This window comes from Gasterosteus aculeatus, chromosome 1 (genome assembly GCF_964276395.1).
Source record: "Gasterosteus aculeatus chromosome 1, fGasAcu3.hap1.1, whole genome shotgun sequence".
Classification (NCBI taxonomy): Eukaryota; Metazoa; Chordata; class Actinopteri; order Perciformes; family Gasterosteidae; genus Gasterosteus; species Gasterosteus aculeatus.
In genome coordinates, this window is record NC_135688.1 from 6,446,879 (window position 1) to 6,463,907 (window position 17,029).

General features: G+C 45.4%; 1 protein-coding gene across 3 annotated transcripts in view; it reads right to left on the bottom strand.

Annotated features, from left to right (window-relative positions):
* Positions 1–17,029, bottom strand: part of sphkap (SPHK1 interactor, AKAP domain containing) — an 81,454-nt gene that overhangs the window by 37,155 nt on the left and 27,270 nt on the right. For 2 of the 3 annotated variants that reach the window (XM_078098387.1, XM_078098386.1), the window contains exons 2-3: positions 14,247–14,344; positions 8,925–9,007 (exon numbers count right to left, since the gene is read on the bottom strand). In XM_078098387.1, coding sequence (XP_077954513.1) covers positions 8,925–8,968 — 44 coding nt within the window. In that variant the 5' untranslated portion in view covers positions 8,969–9,007; positions 14,247–14,344. The remainder of the gene's footprint in view (positions 1–8,924; positions 9,008–14,246; positions 14,345–17,029) is intronic. The other variant, XM_040162658.2, reaches the window with a different exon arrangement.

A 17,029-nucleotide genomic window follows, 5' to 3' on the forward strand; every position in this document is an offset into this window, starting at 1 on the left:
GAATACAATATTCTTTCAATATTTAATCATGTTTTAAATTGTGCCTCTATATGTGATAATAACGTCATACTATTCTACTGTTTTTAAAGGTGATTGTTGGAAAAATGAATATACGGTTCATTGCAAGTGAACAATTCCAATTTAAGAAGCTATGATTGAGGGACGAGCCGGAGACAGAAACAGTGCACACACACACACACACACACACACACACACACACACACACACGTGCACTCACAAGCACACACAAGTGTGTCATCAAGTGATTGCTCCTGCTAATAATCAATATAAAGAAATGCAAAAAAGAAAAACTATGAATAATGCAATAGTATGATATTTTGTCCTACAAAGTGCTTGAAATGTTGTAATCAAAGACAAAACAGCACCATACGGTAGGGAAAAAAAAATTCTGACATGGAATTGAATAATTAACACATCTCAAAAACTGACCAGAGAATAGACGTGTGATTTCTTTGTGCCCTTCTAATATGTTATATTTGAGCTGGCTGCTGAGGGGGGCGAACGTCTTTGGTCATCATAGGTCTGTCGGCTGTGAGGCTCTTGTCGTCTTGGCTGCGTAGATTCATAAAAAAAGAGCAAACAATGTCAATGTTCAGAAAGAACTTAATTAACATTCTCATTAGCGTGAAGAATAAACTACCAGGTCTTTGACTCTACAGTTCAATTATTGCTTCTTATGGAAAAAGGACTCAGTGGAAGCCGAGGCCATGCCATAATTAAGCAGCACTATGCACCTTAACTGCACCGAGGATTATTAAGAGGCGAGGGCCTCTTTAACAGGTATCTGTGACATCTGTCCGAATGCTAACAAGCGGCATAAAAGAAGGACATTATTTTACCAATTAGGGGGCCGTCAAGCGCCAGGCACCCAACATCAGGGAAATGTGGCGATAGTTACTGTGGATTAATGAATCTCTCTGAGCGTACAGGAAACAGGAGTCGGAGTGATACAATCATCATCCGTCTTACAGACGCTCACGTACACGTTTTAGAAATACCTTTCTACACCGTGTAGAGGGGGTTTGAGCACTGAATATGCACCTCATAGAGGAGGTCCGCCCTTGTTAGTGAGCCTTTGTATCAGGCGCATGAATGATTGTGCAGCACACAGCGCTAGAGGGGTGGCCCTGAGATTAATGATAATAATGGCATTCAGTGTATCCCTGGTGCACCCACACCTACTGTTCTATTTACGCCCTTCGACTATGACTGTGGCGTTAAATTCAAAGTACTGGTAGGAAAAGCACAGCCTGACAAAGTTGCTAAGCCCATCTAATATGTAGACATGGAGAGACACTGCTGGTACAATCCCAGGTGTTTCATGGCTGCATGGGATTTGTTCATGTCTGTGTAAAATCATACAAACACAAAAATAAAATGTGCCTTTGATTGATGGCAATGTCCTTGGCACGAATGTTTAATTGCATTTAAAGCTATCTATGCTGGAAGGCACTGAATAAAAATAGCCCCAGGATGCTGTTAAGCAGCCAAGTTGGAAGTCCCAGATAACCTGAACATGTGAATAAAATTACTAATGGCAGAATTCCAAGACCCAAATTACCCTTTTGTCAAAAAAACCTTGTCACCTTTAGGCCAGATCAATTTGTAACACCGCGCACGCTGCCGGAAATAAGACAGGCGACAACTAAACCCGCTCGACGTTTGTTGGAAGACGTAATTGGAAGGGAATTAACCGAAGCATCAGATGGCACAGAGCAAAGCGATACGTGTGAGAAGTCAGGTCGGGGTGAAGGTGAAAGCAAGAACTGGATCTGGATGGATACAAGTTAATTATCAGACTCAAGGTCATCTCTTCATGTCTCTGGAGGATTTCCTGGTCCAGCCTCAAAGGTGGTCACTCAGTCTCATCCATCCACATGCACACACACACACACACAAACACACACACACACAGACGCTCAAGGCGTATACGTAGAGTCGATGTGCACTTGAGTGAAACTTGATCGAGCGTCTCAGGAAAGAAAACGACCTCCAGCAGATCAATATCATGGAATTTATTTCTGAAACACGCTCAATTACCTGTAGACTGTGCAGTGGGGAAAAGGACACTAGACTCCGTCCAGACGTCAGTGGAAACTTGGTTCATAATTCATTGCCCACTTTCAAATCTTTGAGCACCACCTGAAGTGGGAGGACGGGGGGGGGGGGGGGGGGGGAGTTATCTTTAACGCCTGCTGCCTTTCTTGTACAGAAAAACAACAAAAACAACTATGAGTGACTTACGGCTGGTCGGCCATTTCCACAGTTTAACAAACCGTGGAGAAAATGGAAAAGGGGGGAGACGGGTAAACAACGTGATCAATGTCTCGCTCTTTGTTGGGCTAAATTTAGCCCGGCTTTACAGTCCTTCCCACAAGCCCGGCTTATCAGTATCATTTATCAAAATCTGCCGCAGTAAAAAAGGGCCAGCCCGGCTGCTCGGGAGCCGTGAAATCACCTGGTGAGGGCTGGGGATAACGCACATGAATAAACTCTGAGTGGGCATATGTTATTATGAGGCAGACGTCTGTCCTTATGGCTGGAGAGAGCAAAAGCTACTGCCGCTGACTCATTCTCGCTCTCCGTCCCTCTACTCACGGCTTCATCACACATCCAACCTCTTTCCCCTGCTCCATTTGTTTTTGCCATTTTTGTGTTTTATTTTTATGTTGCGGCACGGTAATGTGATTTCGTGTCTACTTTCCGGGTATACAATGTTCTTCATACCAGCCACAGAGGTGGGATGGGGCCCAAGTTTGGATGCCTTTTTATTACTATTATGATAACGTTCCTCCTGCTGTAGATTGTATGGTGAGGACAGGGGTAGTCGAGCATACAGAGTGAATATCAGCCATCAGATGTTTTATGCTCCAACAAAGAGGTTTCCCATAATGTGTCAGTTATTGCGTTTCGGAAAACAGCTGCCTCGTGCAGAAACGATAATACCAGGGATAAAAAGACCTTTACAGATTTTGAATGTCATCAATATGTTTGTCGTCCTTTATTTATATAAATACACTGGAAATATAACACACACACGGCGGTGACGGTCATTGTCCATGACAAACTATATATACACTATTTGTTTTGTGATTTTCAATTCCCCAATTAAGGCACACAAAATTGGTGACAGCCTTGAATTTAAAAACACAACATTTTATACAATATTTTGCTCCCAAAGGCCTTGATCTCAATGAACAAGCCCTTGATCCGTGTGGCTCTTCGGTGGGCTTACGAGCACCGATCATATACAGTAAGTCATACATATATGAATAGATGCCAAATAGTATGCAAACAGAGGACATCCTATGTTTTCAGCCTTGAATTGAATTATTCAGGGAGACTGAAGCTAGACGCGCTACTAGAACACACTTGGGATTATGGATCATGTCACAAGGCCAGTGTATAGTGGACATGATCAGGTTGCGAGTGACTTTCATTTAGAGATAATGGCTTTCCGTCACAATTTGACTGCAAGTATGCACTCCTAAAGCCACCGTAACACACGTTTTCTACAGCTCAACCTGTAATCGATTCTGTTTGTAATTCCCTTGCACAGGAGCTCAAGGTGCAGCCGAGGGACCTCAGAGTCTCGTCTCGGCTCTTTGCAGACGACGTGGCTCTGTTGGCCTGTCAGGCCGTGACCTCCAGCAGTGAGACGGAATGCAAAGTTTAAAGAAACCATGATGAGCACTAAGGGAGTTCAAGTATCTCAAGGACTTTTTCACGAGGAAGGGTAACGATGGAGCATGAGATGGACAGGGAGTGTTCTCTGTCAGCAGCGATGTTGTATTGGGCCATTGAGGTGAAGAGGGAGTTGAGCTGGAAGGCAAAGTTCTCGATTTACTGGCCAGTCCACGTTTTCGACCCTCGACTATGCTCAGGATATCTGGCTGGAGATCCCAGAAACAACGTCCAATATGAGCTCTCTGTCGAGGGTTGCTTGGCTGAGCCTTAGAAACCGGGCAGAGCAGGGCCGCTGCTCCTTTGCTCCTTTGTGCCAAAAGTGCCCAGCATCGTGGCTCTGGCATCTGATCAAGATGCCTCTTTTTCGCCTCCCTTAAGAGGTTTTCCATGCAGGGCAAACTGGGAAAAAACGCTTGACCAATAAAATGTCTATGCCTGCCTCCTCGTGACCAGTGTTCCTTTTTATCACGAATCATTGAAAAAACTCCTGACTGTGGAACAACTGAATACCTGATCAGCAGAGTGTGTTTTCAGCCAAGTGGAAAGACTGCAAACATAGATTGGCCCTCCTGCACCCTCCCTGCTTCCCTTTTCTTCTCGCTGGAGGAGACTCAGTGCTCCTAATCAACAATAATTTGAAAGGTCCTGGACAAAATGACTGTGGGAGAGATTTTTCTCAGTCTATTGGTGGACTGAGTCAGCACTTTCTGAGCTGTGTTTAATTAAATTGGCTGGAGAACGGCACTCTATCTTTATGTTATTGTAACTTTGTTTATTATGACGGTTTTGAACCCCTGTAATATGAAGACAAGTGGAAGGACCACAATTCTGCATGTCTTAATTACCGTGAAAGGTCAACACTTCCACACAGGTTTGGGTGATGTGATGGCTGAAATGAATTTAGCTGCTTCACTGTTACACAGTCATGACATACAGCATGTGAACAGAACAGGGCAACTGGCAATGTCACTGTAGCTCAAATACCCTCAAATTGAAATGTTATTGATATAATGTATACTTATATATATATATATATATATATTATACACATACATATATACGTATATACATATATATATATTTGGTGTTTAGGCGGTCAATCAAGTAGACACGGCCACATATCTTTGCTTTAAAAGTAATAAATTCAAGTAGTTCTAATAGTTTGATAGTTTCTCTGTTAGGAGAGAAAATGCCGAAGTAGCTGTGTGCAAGATGGTCTCAGAAGCCAGCCTGTGCGTTGCTGAAACAGATGGCTCAAGCCACATTTAATCAGGCGTCCCACTGTCTACAACCACAATGTTGTCTCCTTGGGTACAGATAAAACAGTGTCCATGTGATCACTACAACCACACAGCATCTGCTGAGGCATTCTGCTCCTTGTGCTGTTCTGTGGCTCTGTCCATGTTTATGTAGTGTCTCCTTGTGTTGGCTTTGGTTGTGCATGGGAGTAAAGAGCATTGACACCAGAACAATATGCCCATATTTCAGCAGTGCATATATTCATCGATGCTCTCCCAATTAAAACCCTCATTGTATGACCTGCAGGGAGCTACTGTACATTCAGATGATACATTAAAATTTCCAATCAAGAGTGTAGACAGGTTTAGAAACAGTCAATATGAGAGAAAGTGAAGACCAACAGGTCAGCAAGAGGACTGAATATGCTAATTCTGCAGAAAATATGACACAGTTGAGCAATGAAAAATGTCCATTAACACACTAATAGTATGCACAGTACGTGGTCTGGTTTTAAAGTAACAAATATATGTTTAGAGCCGTTTTCACAAGTCTCCCCGAGCCAGTCAGTGAGGTCTTCTTTCATCAGACCGGATCAGCCTCTTGCCTTCTCAATCTCGCCCAAGTGAGCCTTGCTTCACTCAAAAAAGGTGCCGAAACCGGCAGTTTGTCACAGATAAGTGAGGATTACAAATGAGGGTACTTGCAGCAGTACGGCGCTAGTCTGACAAGACCCCCGGTGATACTAAATGCAATAAAATGTCGACATTACTCCTTGTTGCCAAGTAATGATGTCTGCCCTTTAACAGCTTTAATACTGACACACAAATCACATGCAGTGAATCTGATCTGTGGTGCCTGTTTCCAAAACACAAGAGGTTTTGGACCTGGTGACAAACAGAAAAGCGTGAGGTTGGCACAATACAGCGTAACAGCCTTTCTCACCTCCCACCAAGGACTTGAAAGGTCAAAGTTACTTGTCTTGTCCCTCTGCTGAAAAACAATGTTTTCCCCCCCTCACAGGAAAAAAAAGACTGTGGACGGTAGATATGAGGGGAGAAAAAAACACAACCTCTCCAACCATCTCACTCCTTGATCCTTTTAATACTCTAACCCAGCTTTAGTGCTAAATATCTAAGCTCCTTTCAGGCATCTGTTAGATCAACGCGCTTCATTAAACCTGACAGGCGGATGATTGACATGAGAAAAAGTGAGACAGGATCGGCGATGCAGGGAGGACACGGGAAGCCGCGAGCGAAGAAGCCAGATGAAGCCAGAGCCGGACGAGGCCAGCGTGGGTGCAAGGCACAGGCCCATTCAGCATGTTTCTGCTTCATGGCGAGCATTGTTCATGCCAAGCGAGGACAGGCTCAGAAGGAGAAGGGAAAAAGAAAGATAAGAGATAAATAATCATTGCTGATTTACACCTGCTGTTCGCAGCCTGATCTTCCCTCTGATTAGTCTACTTCAGACACAACCCCCTTGAGCACTGATTACACGCTTGTAGGCCCAGACACCTGCACACCAAGCAACGCGCAACTACAACCATGACAACAACGGTGCGGATCTTTTGCTTTGACGCCGTTTTGGGTTTCTGAACGGCCAATGCAAGAACACCCTTGTTCTGTTTGGCTTTGAGGCCGGACTGCGTGCAGCGCTGAGAACGTGCTCCCATGTCGTGCGCCAAATGCTCCACTCTTGAGCAGCATGCATAAAAAGAGTGCCGACTCCGGTCTAGCTGGTGGTATTTACACCAGACACAGTTAATGTTGATGCTGTCTATGCGGTCTTACAAGTAAGGGTTATACAAGGGAGGGCAAAAGAGGTAAAATCCCCCAATTCGGTCTAAATGTCCAAACAACTGGACGGAGCTAAAAATGTACCCATCAGGCTCACGTTGTTGTGAATCCCACTGCTTTTCTTGGAATGTCAGGCATGTGCAGTCTCAAAGCGCCAGGTATCAGTAACTAGATTAGTTCAGGTCCTATGCCCTGACCAACGGGCTGTCTTGACCTATTGACCTATCTTGAACTATTTGAGATCTGTGCCTGGCTTGAACCAATCGTCTCTACCTGAACCAGCTCAGCTGTGCATTTAGTGCCCATCAGCAAATGTTAGCATGCAGGCACACTAAAACTAAGTTGTGAGTATGGTGAACATTCCGATTATCTCCACTGGCATCAGTGTATTTGCGTAGTAGACGGTGCGAGTATGTTAGCATATCACCGTTAGCATTTAGCTCAAAGCACCGCCGTGTGTCGAAGGTCAGCTGCTGGCCTCGGTTGTGTGTCTACGTGGAATGTGTAGTGCGAAATGCCCCGCAGCAGAGCATCAGCAGATTCCTGCGTCTGTCAACCCTCGATGTATTCTGGCACAGGACGGATGGTAGGTCATCCTCTTTTTGGCAGCCCTGGGAGACCTTAGCACCGTAGTTTGTTTCCCTTCATTCACTCTTGCAATCATCATTACTCACTACTGTATCATAATAGTTGAGGGCAGAAAAGGTTAGAAAAAAGACCTAAATGATTAATCTAAAGTTTAACTGATCAAGTTTTGATTTTAATATCCCAAAAATAAAATAACAAATGTAAACGTCATAAAAATAATATGCTGAGTATTATAAACAACAGCATTCATCATGTGTTAGTAGACAAATCCTTTTCTGAGCTTTGATTTATGAAGATGGATTTTCTTTACAGCTATTGCAGATACATAATCACCGATGAGAGCCGGAATATCCATAATTTATACACCAATAAAGGCCGCTGATTACAAATGAAGCACATTCAAGCACCTGTGCATGTGTACACATGTAATTGTCCTTGTCCCAAAGTACATTTTGACTTACAATTATCCTGTGCTATATACTTCAGTCCTCCCCCGGCTTAGATTTAGCCGGACTGATCTCTGTGGATCTGAAGCAGGTGTTTCTGATGCCCTTCATCATTTATCACTTCTGTCCTTCTAAGCCGAGCGATTCCCTGAAGGCCAATCTGCTCGCCTGCGTAATGCTGCTGTTTGTGCCGCTTCATTTTCGTCCTATTCCTTAGTATTGACTATTTAAAAGTATTTTTCCGGACGCCATTTCCCCAGAAAGTGAAAATAAATCTCCAACTGAGGCACAACACACGGCAGAACATTATTTCAACCTCAGCTACTGCCCTTGTTAAGTTCCAAACAACGAAAAATACCCTCCCACCTTACGTGACAGCAAAACGTACAACGCTCCCTCCCTTTTCACCATCTGTCTCATTCGTTCTTCTCAATAACTTTGAGCTTTTGGCCCCCGTTATACAGAACGGGTCACCGTGGCTGATGATGTGGAGTTTCTGAGAGACCTGTGCTTTCTCAGCAGCCTGGCATCCATTAGGGTTTTATGACCAGCTCTCTGCATCAGCAGTCCCAGTGCATGCACAACTTTTTTGCCTTTTCATTTTCCAATACCTCTACTCCCCTAATCTGAGTCCTTTAGGGACACCGGCTCGGAATGTGATGATAAATGGCTGCAATAAAGTGTCATAATCGCCCCGAGACTGGAGACGGATGTTACTGGGGTGGAGCAACAAAGTTTGCCCTCATTTGTTGGGGAGGGAAACTGTTTTGGCGTTGCAATGCTGGGCTTTGTGTTATTTTCTTAGGTTTAGACAATGAAAACTGAAACATGAGTGGAAAACCGTGATACTGGAAAGCTAAATAAAAATAAAAAATAGATTTTTTGGGGATGTTTTGAAAAGTTCCACAACTCATCAAATTAAACATTGAACAAAAGAAAAGCACAAACTCAAAACAGCACTGGATGGTTACAGGGTTCGAGAAGGATAATATTCCCACATGAACGGTATTCCCTTTAAAAGTAGCATAATTACCTGATAGTGTTTTGTTTTTACCCTTAAGTAACCATTACTACTTTTTTTTTTTTACATCCAGTTTGAGTATGAAGTGCGGTGGTCCTTCTTAACAAAAGGGAGGTTTGCTCTTACAGCTCGGTGAAGGTCCGCAGCACAGTGAAGAGCGACGGCAGCATCTTCAGTCCGATTCTCCGTTATCAGTCCCGGTTCTCCTCCTAAAATACACAAAGATCGCTGAATGGATAAAGGAGATGATACAATCCCACACACGCAGACACACTCTATCAGTCAGCAGCCAGGAACAGATGGCCGCCTTTCTTTGAGGCCATCTCTGCTCAGCAGTGTTCCTCCGCATCATCTGGCAGGTGTTGGGAGATGTAAGTGATTTAAAGCACAGCAGTGTGCCTTCACAAGCAAACACACACACACACACATATAGACTTCACAGGTAATAACTCAGTGAGGTTTAGGCACCGAGGCTACTTTGTGAGGTTAAGAAAACGATGTATATGTATATCGGACCCCACTTTGGCAATGGCATCGAAGCGAACCCAGGAGCTCCTGTTTGTCAGCGTTATTCCAGATTATAAAGTCCCCGCACGGCGGTTGTGACAGGGCTGTGATGAGATCATCGCAAATTGTAATGAGGTTTGCCGCACGCATTAATGAAGCTATTGGACACGTTATAGAGGTCGCACACAATGACGAAGCCATTAGACGAGTGTTGATGCTTGAATTGATCTAATATACAGACGCGCGGAGGAATTGCTCCCTGTCACCCGGTAAGGCCGTATCCCCTCCATGATCGCTGAAGACGGATGCAACTCGATTTATTCCCATGAAGGCATTTCATGCGACAACTCGAGTGTAACACAACTTGCCAACAGGAAACTTTTTCTTGTTGTCATGAAACTAAACTATACCTTGTGTTTTTTTGTGCAAATACAACATGCAACCTTGGGAAAGTATTCATTTGAACCTAAAAATGTTTGTTTAACCAAAGAATGTATTGTTTTTCACCCAAATATGGCTATTTCCAATAGAATTCACTAAATCTAAACCATTGCAGTAGCAATGGGGAATAACAAAAGAATCCTCTCGCCCCGGGGACCTGCGACAGCTCAAGCAGAGTCTTGGCCGAGCGAGATGGTTTGAAGCTCTGGGGGGGAAACATACATACGTTACATCATCGGTGTCTCCTCCTCTGAAACAGGAACAAGGCTACTGTCGAAAACAAACTGTCGCACCATTTAACATCGCCAGTCGGGGGGAACAAAGCAAAACAAGCCTCTTTTATCACAACGAATATCCCCGTCTCCGCTTCGCCGACGCTGTGCGAAGGCGTCACAGTGCGTCCACCCGCTCACGGCGGCAAACCGCCGCTGCCGCAGCAGCACGCCCGTCCGTGACGAACGTCTCCGTCTCATCAGACAAGGCAATCAGCTCACAGGCGGCTTCTGATTGGGCCCTTCAGCCGGTCCCCCCTCAAACCAATCTACTGTAACAGCACAGACAAAAAAGGAACATTTTAGTGCTACGTCCAATGCACAAGCTGGCAAGGAAAGAGCAGGAGAGCACTTGAAAATGAGGGGACCCCCAGGGGAATTTGTTGGATCCCTGCGTGTGGTTTGAAGAGCCGCTTCAGCTTTCAAGTAGAAGTCACAACCTGGTTACACAAACTGGTTAGGAAACATGGCAGCTCAACCTGGTAGCCTTAGAGCGTGAATATATCAGATTATGCATTTTTTAATTGGTTTGGTCTTCATGTTCGAAATAGAACTCCAGCGACAGACTCAAAACTTGCTCTATTTTGGAAGATATCTAAGTTTTGTTGTTTATTTTAAGTATGAAAAGATCAGGTTCAAAATAATGAATATTGGCAGAAAGCACAGTGCGCAGCGGCTGATTTGGTTAATCTAATATCGGATGATTTGGTTAATCTAATATCGGATGATTTGGTTAATCTAATATTTGAATCAGGAGCGTAACTTATTTTCTGCAACAAACATGATTTTATCTCGATCATCTTTTCTCAAACATAACCGAGTAGTTTTGTATGCATCCGTATGTGAAACATCTCACTCTTAAACACAGATGACACCACCTGGCTCACGCTCCATAAAGCATATGGCAGGCTTGTTCATAATCAGGTTTTTTCTTAAAACACCCCTTAAGGAACAAAACAATCCGGTCCTCAGGGAGGCAATACGGGGAGGACTTCTTTTCAAACCAGTCTTTGGACACAGATCTGGAATTTGTTACTAAAGGATACGGATCACACTTCCCAGTCACGCCGCCTTTTGCGCGACATTATTTGTTTTTCCAATGTTAAAGTTAACGAGCCGTTCCTCCGTCTGTCCCCGTCTACCACATCGGTGACGCATGTTCTTGTTCACGTCACGGGGTTTCACACAACGCAGCTGCTTCACCCGCCGTCTGTCTCAGGTGTTTTGTTGCATTGTCGCAACGGGACATTTAGACCACGGCTGAGTAGAAAAGGAAGTGCTCTTAGCATTTGCTGGTAGATGCTTAGAGAACTGTATGGGTGGGATTTACTTTCTACTTCTGCAGTCAATTCAAAGGCCAAAAGGTAAATGTTACAATGCGATGTTAGCTGACGTTGTTGTTTTTGTTGACTATTTACTTGTCGGCCTGCTGTGTGGAGGACAAAGGAGAGGGCTTCAGGAACTGTGGGGGCAGTGGGACTTCAGTGAGCATCACTTGTTCTGCTTTTTCATTAGAAATCGGGATGGCAGCTCGGCGTCACACAATCAGCCACGCGGCCCTTCTGGCAGTTTGTGTGCCGGTTGGACTTCGGTGTGGTGCCGTGTCTCTCCACAGCGGCTGCCAAAAACAATCTCTTCTCCTCCCACCGTTTCCCATTCGTGACCTCGACCGGGGCGCCCTTAACTTCAAACTTTTAATAAAGATAAAATAAAACAATCCGTTTTCAGCATAGCCCTGAATCCCCACAGAGGGTCAGCAGGTCCACCCACCGCAACATCGCAGAATCTTTTGGGAACCACTGGGGAGCCGAGGAAAGCGGGAAAGGAATCGTGGGCAGTGCACCTGCGTGTTAACGTGCCAGCGACTGACAGCGTGATGAAGCCCTCCTCTCCCCCCCTGTGGAACCTCTGCTGACTCAATTTCTCCACCTCGATTAGGTTTGATATCCTTCATCCCGCCATCGTCCCCCCTTTCTTCCCTCGCTAAACTCCCATATGCACCTCCATCTGTGCGCGGTCTCGCTTTACGTTTGTGCTGCATAGTTGCTTTTTTTGGACCAGCTCTTTTCAGTTCGGCTCCACGCAAACAGAGTTGCTATTTGAATACCTGCAAGTCGAGCGTTTATCCACTGTCATGTTTTCCACCTGATTGATATCGAAGCCTGTTTGAATATAAAAAAATACACAGTTATCATAACAGGGATCAGGACTTCACTGCTACTGAGGCCACAACCTTAGTAGCTGGCTTCATCAGAGACAACACATCAGCTCTGTACGTTCTCAGGCTGTCGGCAAAGGGACAAAGTGGGTGGAGGAAGGCAGGGTGGAGTGGCGAGATGGTGTCAAGCAAATGAGTGACTAACCTGCGCGGGGAGCTCTATTGCCTGTCAATTTGAAACGGTACACCAGCGGCGTGTTTACCTCGTCACGGTTTGCTATGCGAATGTGTGAGAGACGGAGAGAGACGGAGAGAGACGGAGACTCCCTGCTGGCTCCGTGAGATGCCGCTTGTTGTCACTCCTCAGACTTGGGAGTATTGGTTACTGTCTCCCACTCATGTTTTTGTTAAAGCCTCATTATTAACTGAGAAAGCTGCGGAGGGACTCTGGACGTCTCATTGGAGAGAACAAGTGACTAAATTAACACACTCGATCCACGTTAGTGTTGAATGCAGGAAAGCGATGCAAAATGTAAAAGGAAATAATCATTAGGTTATCCTTCCTTGCAGAGCTGCATGTGAATAATAACAAATATTATACATATAAAAGGAGAAAAAGAACAAAAAGTGAGGTGATTGGTCGAGGGACGGTGAGCCTCGAGCTGCAGAATACGGCGTGCGGTTTTATCAACGTGTGAGTGAACGGCCGGATGAAAAAAAAGCCCCCAAGGAGGCGCAAAAAAAGGACAGGAAGGAGGAGTGATGACGCGCCTCGGGGAAGGACAGGTAGAGGGCGAGGACAGACGCACCGACATTTCTCTGCCATTACCACGGTCCACAGGGTCCGCGCTCGCTCTGCTCCCGGGCCGCCGTGTGCAGCCGGGTGGAATCAACACGGGCTGCAAACGTGCCGCGTGTTTACAGAGGAGGTTACCCCAATCAGACCAGGGGCCGAGCTTCAAGCAAAGGTTCCCTTCAGTTTTTCAGTCGTAATAAATAAATAATTGTTTTCAGCCTCTAAAGGGAGCCATGGTTGGGTCTTATGAGTCTGCATCGTTTAGGTTTTGGTGTTGCATGATACAACCCAATTATACGAGCGTTCCCCCCCCTGTGTGAATATGAGTACCTGCACAGTACATGACAGACATGTGTCAGCCTTACTGCAGTAAGGACACTGCGTTTTAACCCTCATGGGATGACATTTCAAGGGACATTATTCAAACACACTGTGGCCAATTCAAAATGATGCTCTGCTTAAACCAAGACCGTCTCGGTTTCTTCTCACTTTCAGTCTTGCTTCATCGCTACTTGTCTCAACCCCTTTCTTTTTCATTTCAACACGATTTTCAGTGCAATGCCGTCTCGCTTTCCTCCTCCCCGGTGCTGTACACTCACTGCATATTTGATAACCTAGGATGTGTTTGATTCTGCGCACCTGGTCTGCCTGTCTGGCACACAAACGTACTGCATTGAGGATCAGAAAATATAGATTTGTGCATCCGACTTGAAGGATTTTTGTCTATTGTTTCAGCTGAAAAAAAAAACAAATTCTTTTTACTGTGTAATAGAGCTTGTCGGTACGACAGGCGAGGAAGCAGTTTTGGGAATAACACGGATGGATTAAACACACTATTATAAGGCTAATTGCAACCGGAATGACCCGTGTGTTTTTGCTGTATTTTTACAGATTTACAAATATGGAGATGGAGACACCGATCTGTTGTGAGGAGCAGCTGCACACTCGATGCATCATCCACGAAAGCCGGTGTCTGTCACAGCCACGTACTCACAGTCCTCTGTAACATAACGCAACAACGAATCGCTCTTTCAAGACTGACTCACACAAGCCCGTCTTTGTCTTTTTTCTCCCCCACTTGTGTTCCTCTGCTGCTTTATCTCCTCTCCCACTTGTGTGTCGCTCTCAGCCCACACGCTCAGCGGGGGGGGAGGGACAGGCGCTGCTCAGCCAGTGCTCCTGCTGGCTTGGTGTTAGGTTAGGTGTCAATTTTTTACTTGCAACTGCAAGTCAACCAACAAATGGACATTATTAGAGACGTTGCCAAATCTCACCACATCTCTGGCTCCCGGTGGGATGTGTGGGGAACTCGACGCGTTGTGACCAAACAGTTGGTCTGAAAACTGCGTTGCAGCTCCGGGATTTGAGATCACTAAAACAGAGAAATTAGCGATTTACTTTTCATGCATGGAAGAAGTTGAAAATAAATAAATAAATATAAATAAAACACCAGAATTATTTATTAAAATATAGTTAAAACATGAAAATGTACTGTAGTGTTTATTGTGATATAATAACCACAAAAAAATACAAAATGGTTTAAGTTATTCTCCATGCGCCGTATTACCCCGAAAAGGACAGAAATGTCCAACAAATAAATAACTTTTTGTATGAGCTGTCTTTGTAAACTATTTGTTACAGTCAGCGTGCTCAGCAAGCTACAAAAATCCAGCATGTCACGTGCGCGTTCCTCGCCGGCTAGCCGAGCGTCTCTAACAGTTGCGCTGCCTCTGTTAAGGCTGGTGGGAAACAGATCCACACCGATCACCAAGGGAGGTTTTAAAAACACCCTTTATTAAATGCACTGCGACAAATGCATCCGTCTAAATATAGATCAACTGGGTTCAACCTTTTGCCAAAACGGAGATGGAAGCGTATTTTCAGTAGAGCCCTAACTCTGGAGAATCGAGAGAGGGAACATTTATTTCTGTTTCCATCCAGACAGAGAAATACATGCACATTCTCTCTCTCTCATCTTCTCTTTCTGCTTGCTGAGTGTTTGCAGATTCTCTGCCTCAATCATTTCCAGCATACATGTAAATGCCGGGACATCTGGTTTTCTTTTAGCCGTCACCTCAAAACTGACATTTATGAATTTTCTTTGTGCGTCAGGATTCACACAGTTCAGAGGACTCCGTTGTTCAACGGTGTCTTGTAATCACACATTGTAACCACTATGGTATTTTATGTGAACCGGCGCAGTCGATCACCTGTGGAGACTGAAACATGACATCGTCTCCCCCTCAGGGACGGACGGCATTGCTTCTGGCCTTTCGCAGGCGATCGAGGGGACTCATTCGTCTCCTTGTCGCCCCTCGTCTCCATCACCCACGTCACACTCGGGCCCCATCGCGGGCAGCCAGGGGGGGGGACACGTCAGAAATCCAACGTGGGCTACGTAAGTCAGACCTCAACGTGTCCTGCATACTTCTCAGTGATGTCCAACAAAAGGCTCAGCTCCACTCCGTCTCTGATCCGTCTCTCCCAGGGAAGGAGGAACACGGAGGAGGAAGGCTCCTAACTGGGGACACTGGTTTACTGGTGGGCACGGCTTTTCAAACCGCCGAACCCTTCGTGAGTGCGATAGGAGTTTCATACGTTCACAATCAGGAACATTACAAGGTTACCAGAGGACTGCACAACAGCAACAGTAAGCAGAGATTAGCCGGAACTATTTATTGTTCTTCTGAGAATTGAACCTTCTCCGGCCGTCTCAATCAACGGCTGTAAAGTAACTGCAATGGATAAGAGTCCTGTGCGATGTGGCCCAGTGGGAGAGGCCCGTGGTGACTCACGCCGACACTGCGGTCTCATTTCCACTGTTGGAAAGGAGCAGAGAGACACACGTGACGGAGAGGCTCTGTGTTGTGTGAACTGCTGCTGTATTGTTAACACAAACGTATTTCATACATGGCCTTTTGCTGCGAGCGTCTGCCGACGGGAGAAAAAGGAGGCATGACTCTGCGTGACCCCCCCCCCCCCCCCCCCCCACTCCTGGAGGAGGTGTAATTGGAATTATGTATTTTGCTCCGGCAAGTTTATGTGCAAAATGTGAGCTCTTGATTCTCCCAGTGAGAGCAACATGCGTTACAGTGTGTGTGTGTGTGTGTGTGTGTGTGTTTGCCAGGCAGCGTAGAGTCTATTTATAGCCCAGCCTGATGATGTATTTATCAGCCAGTTATGATCGTGGGCCTCCAGCAGCACAGGTCCATGAGGAATAAACAAAGCCTCACCACAAACCTCCAATCAGGAGAGTATTCAAAAAAAAAAAGACATTAAATCACCTGCCAATCTCACCTCTGACCACACCACGTCTGTGCAGGACGTGCTTCAGCAGCGCTTCTAAAAGTTCTTTCTCATACGGTTGCGTAGATGTAACCTTAAAAGCTTGAAGTCCATTTCCCTCCAATTTGAAGCACGTGAGCATTTGATTGTGTTTCGGGTTGTGACTGCTCTCCGCTCCCCGAGTGCAAAGCAGAACTGATGCTGAGTTGATCATGTGGATACTGTCGGAACACTTTAGCTGCTGCCTTTCCTTTCTAAGAGAAAGTCTCCTGGATCGATGCAGTGTAAATTGTTCTTAATGCAAAATGACCCTCGGGCTGGTCCTTTAGACGGAGTTTGATCAATAGCCACGTTTAGTTTGGCCACTGTCGTTCAGCTCAGGTTATGTTCTCCCTCGTTCAGCCTCGCCCGGCCTATTTCTGTCCTGCAAAAGAAAATTACGCCGAATATCCTTAGAAATATTACAAGTGGGAATGGATCTCGGTGCGAGTGGAAATGGCAGTTTCTAATCACACTCGACTACACGCTGCACACAGATAATTAGGATTCACTGTGGTGAGACCAAGTTGGCCGCTTGAAACTTTAAATTTGAAACGTCCAGTGGGAGCAGTTGCATAAAAAGATTGGCCGGAGTGAATTCTAAGTGACATTTTGTGAGTTTGATCCATGCATAGAGCTCTGAGCTGTTGCGGCACCGCAGTGGGAGGCCAGTGATTCCACTGAAACATGACGCGCAGATTTTTAGGTCAGCTCCATTAGTTCACTGATTTTG